Source organism: Lasioglossum baleicum, chromosome 3 (assembly GCF_051020765.1).
Source record: "Lasioglossum baleicum chromosome 3, iyLasBale1, whole genome shotgun sequence".
NCBI lineage: Eukaryota > Metazoa > Arthropoda > Insecta > Hymenoptera > Halictidae > Lasioglossum > Lasioglossum baleicum.
In genome coordinates this window covers 1,901,475-1,913,748 of record NC_134931.1, presented here as the reverse complement: position 1 = coordinate 1,913,748, position 12,274 = coordinate 1,901,475, and the positions used below count along the sequence as shown (strand labels likewise).

General features: G+C 44.5%; 1 protein-coding gene across 2 annotated transcripts in view; it reads left to right on the top strand.

The window, feature by feature from the left end:
• Positions 1-8,791, top strand: part of Jing (AE binding protein 2 jing) — a 179,334-nt gene extending 170,543 nt beyond the window's left edge. For both annotated transcript variants that reach the window (XM_076420223.1, XM_076420224.1), the window contains exons 6-9: positions 449-590; positions 857-987; positions 1,070-1,137; positions 2,898-8,791. In XM_076420223.1, coding sequence (XP_076276338.1) covers positions 449-590; positions 857-987; positions 1,070-1,137; positions 2,898-3,075 — 519 coding nt within the window. In that variant the 3' untranslated portion in view covers positions 3,076-8,791. The remainder of the gene's footprint in view (positions 1-448; positions 591-856; positions 988-1,069; positions 1,138-2,897) is intronic.
• Positions 8,792-12,274: the final 3,483 nt, after the last annotated feature.

The window sequence follows — 12,274 nt, the reverse complement described above, 5'->3', positions numbered from 1 at the left end:
ATATCCTTCATCGGTTTTCCGACTCGCGACGAAGGCTTTTCGAACGACGTGTATCGTCTACACACCGTCGCCGTATGGTCGATGCAATCGCCTCACGGTTGCCTCGGTTAGACTGTCTTCGGAAGACGGGCATTTTCCAGGGACAGCTTTCCTACAACTGTCCGCCCGCAATTATTGCTATCATCTCGCACACAATCTCTCGTCGATCTGTCTCTGAGTGTTGTCTCTCGTCGTCTCTTATCGTCGCCTTGGGAACGATTGTTGCGCACTACTACGAACAGAGTACGGTACCATTGGTGTTGTAGTCCATCGCAGTCCGTGCATGGGTTGGATTACAGCGGAATCCCTTGGATTCGATAAAATTCTTGCCTCTCGGATGATGTCGGGACTGGCTACCCCTGGAAAGTGCTAAAATTTAGTGTAGTCACGGTGGATCTCCGATTTTCAGACCGCCCTCGAGAGGCACGTGAATGGACACTTCAGTCAGCCAGAGACTAGCAACAATTCTGGACGAAGGAGCTGCGAGAGCGGTGGCAAGCTGGTCAGAAGAAACGGGAAACGGCTCAGATATAGGCGACAACCTTGGTCGGGTGAGTACTCGCTCTTCAGGGTTCGAAAGTCATTACTAGACTGCGAAATAAAAATTGTCTGCATCGATTGCAAGAAATAGAAACTAACTTGAATGTTGTTTCTTCTCTGAATGATTTTAATAGAGGAAAAATCATACATTGACAACTTCAATTTTAAAAATTTTGAATTTTATTTTCTCAATTTTGCTATAAATGCATAAAGCAGTCTAGGCATTACAAGGACACGTGGCATGCTCTAATCGTCGATGATTTTGTGTACGTTCCAGCGAGACTGTTCGATTACTTCGACTCGGGAGTGATGGAAGGTCTTCAGCATAGGTTGCTGCAGCTGGCGAAGTCGAGGACACAAGGTCGCCTCGCCGAGACACCAGGAAACTCGATGGCCCTAACTAGTCAAGTAAGCGAATCTCCACAAACCGAAGCATAGTCGTTATCCTCCTAAGATCATTGAATTAACATCAACTCGCTCTGGTTCGCAGGTTTTAGCTCGGAGAGTGGAATTGGACGGCAAGACTAAAGTGCTGTTGCGGTGGTACCCTCCAGACATGTGAGTACTGAGTCCTTTTGCAATTGTGCTACCACAGGTTTTGCACTCCAAATACACCCTGTTGCAAATCAATCTCACCCTTCATCCTCACCATGGTCAATGATCATGCTGTCCGAAAGATGACTATAACTCTTTATGCCACCCTTCTATAACTCTTTTGCAATCGTTATTTAATACATCGACTGCCAGACCAACTACCTCGAAACTTTTATAAAATCAAAGTAGTGTACGAGGGTAGTCCCAGAAGTACCCGAACTAACAAAGAAAACACAAAAAATTTGGGCAAAAATAACTTTATTTCTCAACGTAGTCTCCTTTTAGCTCGATACACTTTTCCCAGCGATGTTCAATAGCTTCGATATTCTGTTTATATGTAGTGAGATACGTCGAGTTCCTCAAAATAGCCATCAACCGCAGACTCCCTCTTTATTGTTGGCAAATCTTTTACCATCGAGCCATTTTTTCAAGTTTGGAAAGAGAAAATAGTCTGAGGGGGCTAAATCTGGCGAATAGGGTGCGTGAGGAAGCAATTCGAACTTTAACTCATTGATTTTGGCCACCGCGATACCGGATGTGTGAACTGGTGCATTGTGTCCTGATGGAACAATACTTTCTTTCTCGCTAAATGCTATTGGTGGCTGTCAAACAAATACGAAACAACGTAGCGTCTTCAGACTTCAAACTTAAGCTTTATAAACATATATGTCAAGCTATATGTCAAGGTCGGGTACTTCTGGGACTATCCTCGTATTTAAGAAAATAATAACACTGTCCAACACCAAATTTGTTCCACAACTATTGTTGTGTGGTTCTTATAGAGTTTTTTGAGCTGATTCCGAATCTGTTTTTAATTTTTTTCCTATACGCACAGTTTTTGAGGAACATGGCTTTGAAAAAAAAAACATACTTTTCAACTTTAAACAAATATTGTGGTGTTATTATTAAAGATATTGAATTGTTCTTTGCAGCAAAAGATTCTGTAGACTTTCGCGAACACAGTCATATCCAATATCAATACATTATGATTGTTTAAACATGTTTATGTTTAAAATGTTTATGTTTAAAATATCTTCGCCCGATACGAATTGCCGCCAGTTTGCTTTCTTGTTCGAAAAAACGTCGACGATCCAAACTTGACAGGGTGGCTTCTCAAGATAAAACTCTGCTCTATCGAGTGGTATAGTTCGATTTTCCGCTGGACCCTTATTTTTTAAGATAAATTGAATAATATCCTCACAAAAATTGATGCAAAAGTGGTGTCTCTCCATCTTTAACGATTGTTTAAACGTGTTTAAACAATCATAATGTATTAATATTGGATGTCACTGTATTCGGGAAAGTCTACAGACTCTTTTGCTGCAAAGAACAATTCAATATCTTTTATAATAACATCACAATATTTGTTTAAAGTTGAAAAATATGTTTTTTTTTTCAAAGCCATGTTCCTCAAAAACTGTGCGTATAGGAAAAAAGTTAAAAACAGATTCGGAATCAGCGCAAAAAGTTCTATACGAAGGACCGAACAGTAATTAGGGAACATAAAAAAAGTTGAAATTTGTTGGACAGTGTAATTTAATAGATGCATACCACTTTTGCATTTTGCAGAATATGGTTGAAGTTCAATCAAAATCAAAAGGTTGAAATTAATTTACAAAAGGGTAAAATTGATTTGCACAAGGTTGAATTAGATTTGCTAAGTTCAAAGTCTATATTAGCAGCTTAGGGCTTGGATATTGACATGAGTAAAATTTTCTGCGTAGCGAGCCGGACGAGTGGGTGCTCGAGTCCGAGGTGCGTACCACGAAGAACGTGGGTATCCAGAAGGCGGCGTCAGCAAACCCGGAAGAGGTCAGCTTGGCTTTGTACTCGGCGATAAGCGGCGGTACACCACCGACGACGCGGTCGAAGCAGCGCCGGAAACCGGTCAAGAACTCGTGATAATGCCGGCGGCGGTGATCGAGGACAAGTGTGAGACGAAGCAGCGACGATTAAGCCAGAATTAGGAACGAGTCCTGTATCAGGACGATTGTGCTTCCTGGTCTGTGTAGAATGAAGAAAGGGAGAGAAGGAGATTAGAGAGGAGAGGAGAGGGAACCTGAAGAAGGATCCGGAGCCAGAACGTGTCCAGAGGAACGAACGACCGGCGTTAGACGTGTTCCGTCTGCGTGGTAGAACGGATCGGTGAACGACAGTGATCGGATCGGCAGACGAGTCCAAGATGAAGACTATAGAAGACACAGATCGGAGGATACACACGGATCCGCTATGCCCTTTTTAATAGATCGCATTGCGGATCGGATGGGATCGGATCGGAAAGGGACGAATAAAACGGCGGACACCGAGGAGCGAAGGAGGTACAATACATTCTAATTTATTTAGTCTAAAAATCGATCGGGATGATCGTTAGGTAAATATAATAGTAGTCGTGCGTTGCGATGAAACAAAGGATATTCTTGTTGCCTATCGATATCGAAAATCTCCATACGTTTGGGGTCGATTCCTGCCTGTTCCGCGAGCGTTCTGCCTTCAAGAGATTCAGCGAGAAGAAGAGGGAGAAGAACGACGCTCGTCGGATTCGAAAGAGCTGGGCTTGGGCCTCGAAAGTGCCTCACCGTGGATACGTTTTATATCGTTGACCGCCGTGCGCGAAGACCAATGATCGGAAACGGTGGACAAGTTGAATTTAATAATGGAATTTAGAGAGGTGAGCGTGAGTGTGAGAGAGCGCTAGAGAAAGAGAGAGAGAGAGAGGACGAACGGAAGAAACCGCGAAACACTGCGACGGAGATTTCAACCGTGACCATAAAACTAAAGAGATAAGCAGAAGCGAACAAAAAATAAAAAAAGTAATAAAGGAGAAAAAAAATAAATGAAAACTGTTAAACGTTAGTTAACGCGTGTGGTATAAGGAGATAATCACTCTGGTGGCCTTAGGAATCAATTAATATCTAGCTGCGGGCCCCTTGGCGCTTCCGGGCCCTGTTCTAAGCACCCCGCGACAGAAGCCAACGAGATAAGGGGCGACGATACACGGGGGGCGTGAAACGCAAACATTTTCGACTCATCCTTAGACCCTCGAGACCAACTTTCGAAAGGAGATGCATCTACCTCGATCTTCGGCTCGGTAGAAATTCGTGCTGGCCGTTGTCAGGCGCGCGACAGGGGTAGCATAAACCAGGAAAGGAACAAATAAAAGGAGTGAGGACGCGATTAGGCTCGTCAATGGACATCGAGAATCTCGGCGAGGACACCGCTCGAACGACCAGCCAACGGGATTTCTATCGAGATCTATCCGTATTAGCTTTTTGGAAGGACGATGTACAAAACGAGTTAAAAAAATAATAAACGCAAAGAAAGAAGTAAAAAATGCCCGGGACTAGCGACACGCATCTCTGGCCTCGATAGCCGACTATTTTTTACGAGGACGACCCACGCGCAGACAAGAGAAAAGAACAAAAAACGAATTTGTTTCTTTCCAATTTTATTAACCCCTCTCTCGTTCTTCTATCTTTCGAGTCGGGCGTCTCGAGATGTCGTCGCCGATGAAGCAGCAATCTCCAGATCGAGTTTCCGACCGTTTTTCATTTTTCGCCATCGTTCTCATCGAGTTACCGAGATGATCGACCGATACACACTGCCTCAGTTTTCGAAATAATTCCAACACAGCGAGCCCAGAACAGCAGAACACGCGTCCGGGAGATTGGAAGCGGGATCGGATCGGATCGGCGAGTCCGTTATGCTCTCTGTACAGCGGGGATGGCTGTGCGACATTTTCCACGGAGTTTGGGGGATCTATACGAACAACAAGAATGAAGAAGAAGGAGTAAACGAGGAGGAAGAAAAAGAAGAAGCGAAACTCTGACCGACGAAGAGAAGAGACCGAAGGGTGGAGTCGCGCGCAGAAGACGGATCCGCGTCGAGTCTTGCTATTTTTCATAGATCAAGTAGACAGGGCCGAGATCATAGGGGGAATTATTTCTCGCGTCGCGGACGACTACTTCTGACATCGTGGAACAATGTGATCGCGCACGTGTACACATTAACATATATTCTAGTGGATACGAAAACAGAAACAAAAAAAAAGCGAGAGAGAGAGAGAGACGGACACTTGTAAATTAAGAGAGAAAGAGAGAGAGAGAGAGAGAGAGAGCGCGAGCGAAAGAGTGAGAGAGGAGAGTAAGCGAGAAAGAGTTAGAGGATACGTGTTGTCGATGACGTGTTGTGTGTGGCTAAGCAAGGCGAGAGAATGTGTACAGAGATAGAGAGGAAGGCAGCGAGAAAGAGAGTGAGAGAACGTGAAACAGTAGGAACACACACGGACGGAAACACACCTACACACACCAGCTAAGAAACACTGCCAATACGATTGTAATTAAGAACTCTAGGCTAATTGATCGATTAATTATTCTTACTATTATTATTACGATTATATGTGTAATCCGATAGATCTCTAGCTGCCGCGGACGTACGAGAGAGGCGCGCGTCCCGCTCGTGTTCTTCGACAGCACTCGTCAAAGTTCATTTTGTAAACCACACGACAAGGCACGCGGGACGCGGTCAACAAACAGCGTGTATGTACATAGTTAGTCGAAATTTTTGTCGATTAATCGCCCAGCGGCGGTGTCAGCCTATCAGCTTGCGACTTCAAGCGGAAGAATGATTGTTCTTTTGGATCCGGAGGCCACTCGTGTTCGGGGAGAACGTCCAGCGCACCCGCATTCGCAGGAACCTCTGGCCAAACATCGCTTTATTCGATCGATGCACTAAAATTCCATACAAATACATACAATCCGCAGTCATCCACCTATAGTTCTTCACAGTTAATTCGAGAATCCGTGACGCACAGCTAGGGACTTCCGACTGAATTGTTCAATAGCAATAACAACTTCACTCGTGCACCAATAAGTAACCTCATATTCAGAAGAGAATTTCGAAGCTCCCTTTTGAGCAAAATGCTTTTCGAACAAGTGAAGCGAAACATTTGTGTTCAACGCGAAGAACGTCCCATGCCTTTTTCTGTCATGGTATTATTTTCCAAGAGAATTGTGGTTTTTCCAGACGTGTTTCCTGCGAATGGTGTTGCGCGAATCGCAAGGACCTGCGACTTGCAGGATCGTATCGATCGAAGCGCAGTTCAGAACACGTCACTGCCAAAAATCGCGCACTGCCATCACCTACAATTGAAAGCCTTATATTTCATCAGCATATTCGCGTCGATCGTTGTCGATCCTGCAACTCGTGAGCGCCGATATTTATCGCGATCGTTCCTCGCATCGATCCCATTCTCAGCGGACGTGTTATCGAGACACACCGCCGCCTACTGCCAACCATTTACGTCGACGGACGCGAACCAAGGCACTGCCATCGAAACATAACAGAGAACAAACGTGAAAAGACATATATACATATATAACTACATGGTTGTGTATGTGTATGTATATTTATAGCCGTATCTCTCTGTGTATACGCGCGATCATCCCCCGTTCAGACGCGACCGATCGATTTTTCCATTCTGAAGCGTTTTCCCTCTTTTCCACGCGTCGCTCGAGACACCCTCATTTTCCTCGTTCATGCTAGGAGTTCAACATATTTCCTGTACTAAATGTTGTATGGGAAATTCCATATTCTCGCGAAGCGATTCCCATTTTTCAGTCTTTAGTGACTGTTTTCATTCCGTTTTTGGCACGAACCCTCGGTGCCATACTTGTGTCCCGTGCGCAGCCAGTTCCTCGCGGCTTCTCGCGTTCGTGTTCATCGATTCGTCTCGTGGCGTGATCACGGCTCGATCGCCGTTCCCTCTCGATCCACTCTCGTCGCCTCGCGTTAGATCACCCCGTTCCTTCGAAACGTTCTTCATCGAAAAGTTCTTATCACGGCTGGGACCAATTACGCGCGTACCCGTTCCTCGCTAGGATTCACAGTTTTGTTCTCGGGGATCTAGAATACAGTTCTATAGCAGCGTCTACGTCTACGATCGTTAACCCTCTTTCTAGAACCTCATGTTTGCTCGCGTCATCAGCATAAAGTAGATTCCCGTGTAACGCGATCAAAAACTGTTTAAGAAGATATATGTTTTTTATGTGACAGTAAATTTACTTGTAGAAAAACTTACTGGCGCAAGAAATACGTATATGTATACAGTACTTTCAACCCTCATCCGTCCCTCGTTTCACGAACTGAATCTGTCCCTCGGTGTCAAATCGACGCTGTGATAAAAGATCGGTAAAATAACAAGGTAAACAGTTATTTTTTTGTTTTAATTCAAATTGATGAATTAACATTTATATCTGATGTTTTCCTCCGGTTATGTATTTAGCATTAAAAAACTAAAAGTTTCGGACGAATTTATCTACAAATAACAGGACGGTATAACTTATTTCGGGAAAACTGTGTCAAATTAACACGAGGAAAGGATGAGGGTTTAACAATTTTATTACAATTGTACTACAATTTTCTTTTATATTTCCATGGTTCAAAATATCTCTAAAAATTCTTATAATATCGTCCAATTATTTTTATTGTTCTGTGGAACGGATAAGACCTTGATCAGAGATTTATTGGATGAATATTTCTGCGTCTACAATTTTGGACGGAGGGTTAAGATCGAGAATTGGCATTCGTTGGATAGACAAGTATACGATTCGTTGTTACCGTTCGCATGATTCACGGGGGTGGAACGGCGGGGGAGACTTTCGGCCACTCAGTCGCGCTTGATCTCGTGATATAATTGACCGTAGCGTAAAATACTTTAGCGCAGAAGGAAGCTAGCCCTCGGGAGCTCGAAACGTCTGTCCGAAATTTCTCCGTGTCGACGCTCGTCGTTTCCTTCGATTAGTGTTCTCTTAGTATCAGACTGCGGACTTTATGCATTTAAAAAAAGGTGATTGAATCGTTAAGAGAGAAAAAATTTTTATCGACTTTCTCGTGACAGATGCAGACAAAATGTTCATCCTACATAAAGATCCGCAGTCCAGTTAGTGTTTAATTAGCGTTCGGAATTCGTATGAAAGTGGTTGAACGAGGAAAATTCTGCTCGGCGACTGCGAAAAGTGGCAAAACGTCGAGATAAATGACAAGGAAGAGGGGTAAGGAGATGAAACGATCATCGTATCCCCTCAGATTTACGTTCGATTCACCGTACGCTTGTTTTACCCCCATTTCTTATCTCCGTTCCGTCGCCGCGTAGTTATTCCCGTTTCGTGACCAACCTTCCGGTCCTTTTCCTTTCATTTTTTTTTATATCGAGGGTTTTTTCGTGTTATACTGACTTTTACCCGCGCAATTCTATAGCTGTAAATGTATATTTTAGCGAGGCGTTGTAAAGATTTTGCGTAAGATACTGTGTAGATAATCGTCGGCTCGCGAACGAGTTCGCTCGGCGCGAGACTCTCGAAAAGACGAGCTCTCTCTCCGTTTCAGAGGAGTATCGTTTCAGAGACGCTTCTCGATCGTTGCGGGCGAATTTTTCGGTGGCCGATGCTGCGTTTGTACATGTGTAAAACGTGTGAACGATAGGAAGAGAGACGCTGTGCGAGAGAAAGAGAGAGGGACGTCGCGAAGAGAGAAGCAGACGACGCTGTGTAAATAAGAGCCGCGATCGATCGCGATTTTCGGGAGTAGAGCGAGCCAAGCTTTGGGCATCGGTTGATTAAAATACTCGAGAAACGGTCCTTTGAATAATACATCGCCTGTGCTCGGTCTTGAAATCAATCGTGATTTATTTGGAGAAGCTAACTCGCAGCCAGTCGCGTAATCGACCGAGTACCCTTTAAACCGGAATAACTGCCTTCAAATTGGACCAAACGAGCTGAAATCCTGTGAGAAGATGGAAGGATCAATTCGATAGATGACGTGAAAATAAATTCTGCAAACATTGGATTCTTTTGAGGCTATTTTTTACATGGAATATTTCAAGAATATTTTCTATTCTAGAGAAGTATAGCTTCTCGGAGACACGGAAGTGGCTCGGTCTAATTTTAAGGAAGCTATACCGCGCTGAAGCGTGTTTGATCGATCACGCGAGAGTCGCTGTATTCGGCCGTAGCTCACGGAAATATTTGAAGCGCTTGTACAGTTTCGATATCGGACGCTTTCCGAATGAAATTCGCCGGAGCTTGGGAAGCCGAGGGAGCTCGAACGAACTCGAGACAGTTGGACATCGTATTTTTGCAAATCTAGAAAAAGAAAATCGAGAGACACGTTAGAGGAACGCGGAAAACGATTAAACGGTAGTGGAGATTTTATCTTGGGAAACGTATCCCTCCCTCTCTCTCTCTCTCTCTCCTCGATTCTTTGTCGGCTCGACTGTCGCGTTCCCTTTGACAGTGTTCTGAAGCACTCGCAAATCATCCCCTTCTCTTTCGAAGCGTCGCGACGCCCAGCGATCACTTTACCGGAATCAGTTTTCGAGGTGGAAACCGATCATTTTCCTTTCACGAAGGCCGACGGTTGCTCGGAAAGAATTCCGCCATCGATTCACTCTCGAGTACGACTGTCCCCATCGAACTGGAAAATTGTCCAGGTTCCTCGAACGATTTTTCGAGATTTGTAGCGTTCCTCGCGTTGTGTTTTCGTTCGCGCTTCCGAGACAGCGAGATACGGTGGTTCGTGTCGCTAACCGTCGAGATCTACGAGTAGACGCCGTACTCGAGGGTGAAATCGATCGAACCTGGCTCGACGTGCCAGCGGGTCGGAACGAGATCGCTCGATCCGCAGACCAATAAATCGAACGACGAACTCGCCCCACCGTTCTTGAAATTCTGGTCCCGAGGTAAATATTCGCGCAGACAAAAGGATCCTCGCGACATCCTTGATTTTCCAACCCTCTGGCACCGGCGTCGAGCCAAGCAGGATGTTTGAAACGCGTTCTGCGATCGGTCGAGAAAAATGGAAGCCTGTGTGATCCGCGTCGGAATAACGAACGACCAGGTTCGTTATCATACTAAACGACCGGCGATCGCGAGTTTACTCGTCGCGACGCGGCTTTCCGGTTTTCACGGCTCTCGGAGAACGCCCCGGCGTCTTTCGTCGCGCAGCGAGGACATGAATTGTAAATGTACAAAGAGTATAAACGAAAATAAACGTAGTGGACTTGGATGGTTTGAGCGTCGAGTTTACGGGCAAACGGGGGGGGGGGGGGCGGGGTGCTTCGCGCGGCTAATGGCACGAAAAATTCTATTTTTCGAAGAGGCCCGTGTCCGCAAATCGGTAGATATGTATATATATATATATATATATATACATATATATATATATATATATAAATAGTATATATATATGGAACGCGGTGCGATTCGATCTTTCCTCGAGCACCGCGCCTCGTAGCGTATCGTGGATATAGTGTTCGCATTTATTATAAAGTCTATGTAAAACGCGTGACCAGGGCAGCGGTCGTGACGACCGGTCCCCGACCGATTCTTCAACATGATCGAACTTCAAGATAACAGAACTTGTGTCCTGGATCGTTCACAGTCTCCCCGTTAGACTGCGGATTTTGTTGCACTCGCGACAAAAATTTACTCGATGAGTTTAAGCGGAATAAACACTGCGACGACTGAGAGATTCATTTACCTTTTTGCAAATTTTTTGCGAAGCCTGTGAAGCACGCGGCTAAACAATTTCTGCTGCAGTGGATTAGTCAGCTGTTAGAGTGAAGAGACAAATTTTTTATTGGAAGATATTCTGGAACTGGAATTAGTTAACCAACATTAAAACCAGTCAGATATTTATTAAGGGGTATGAAGTTTTAGTATATTGATTCTTCACAAAACGGCGGAGGTTGAAAAGTTTAATTTCTACAGAAATCTGCAAAAAGAGAAGTCATCTGTTAGGGTGAAGGAACAAATTTTTCATTGAGAGATATCAATTATTCACCACCCTTTTTCGCCGTCACAGTGTTCATCCCTCGTAGGAACATTCTTGTGCTATTTTCGGCAGATAAAAATGATTAACTGTCAATGAATCTCTCTTCTCTACGATCGGCATAGAAAATGATTATTTCGCATGACGATCCGCAGTCTGTTGATGATTTTCGCGGTTTCCCCTGCTCTCGAATGTCCGTCACGAGCGCTGCGGAGTCGCCTCGGTTTAGAGAAAGGACGGCTTGCCTCTTGCATAAAACAAGTAGAGAAATAGATCGCATAGTTTCAGGTAATACGAGTTCTAGGCTGTAGAGATCTCGCGCGTGCGATGGCCCGTCGCGTCGTTTCGACGGCCGTGCGCGCGTTTCGAGAGTTCGATGGAAAATCGTGGGGTGGAGAGAAATGAAAAAGGAGGAAGGCAGAGAACGAGAAGAGAAAGAGAAGGTGCACATATGACGCCTACGACCGAGTTTTCCCGACCGTGCCGATTAGGAGAACAATCGGAAAGCGGAGCGCTCTTTCACCAGTGAAAACTGGAAAGCCCGACACGCCTGTCGTTTTTAGCCCGAGAGCGTTCGTCGCGTGACGCGTCAAACTCGATCGCTTCTTCGACGACCTATTTTTTCGCGATCACCCCGACGATGTGGCAGCGCAATCTGTGATTAACCTCCTCAAGGATACCTCCGTGGCCGTGTAATCTCGTTTCGTTTGACATTAACACGTTAACTACCGCCACGTCGATCGTGCACGGGTGACACGAGTGACACGATTCTTTGTTCGGCTGGCGGAATCAGGGACTCGCAGGGTCAGGGGCTGTTACTGCAATTTGCTCGGATCAATCTTCACTTTTTTATCTCGCTTTACACAGCACTTTGCTATTCGGTGTTCGAAATTTCGATTCTGCTTCGTTTTGCGTCGCACTTCTTCAAGGATGTTCTGGAGGTATATAAAAACGCAACAAATTTTTTGAAAATTTGACAAGATATAATTCTTACTAAATTAATGCAATTACCAAAGTTTGGGTTCGATTCACTGCACCGTTTAAGAATTATAGCAACTTAAAGTTTGCACATTTTAACACGCCTTCTTATGGAGAATTCATAAAATTCCACTTCAAACCCTATTTAAACGTTGAAAAAACGCAACTAGAAACTCCAGTTTTTTTATATATGTAGTAAAAATTATGTAATTAATTATGTTCAAAATTTATTAGGATTCACTAAACAGTTACAGAGCAAAAAATTATAAACTGTTACGAAACGTCAAATTTATCGTGT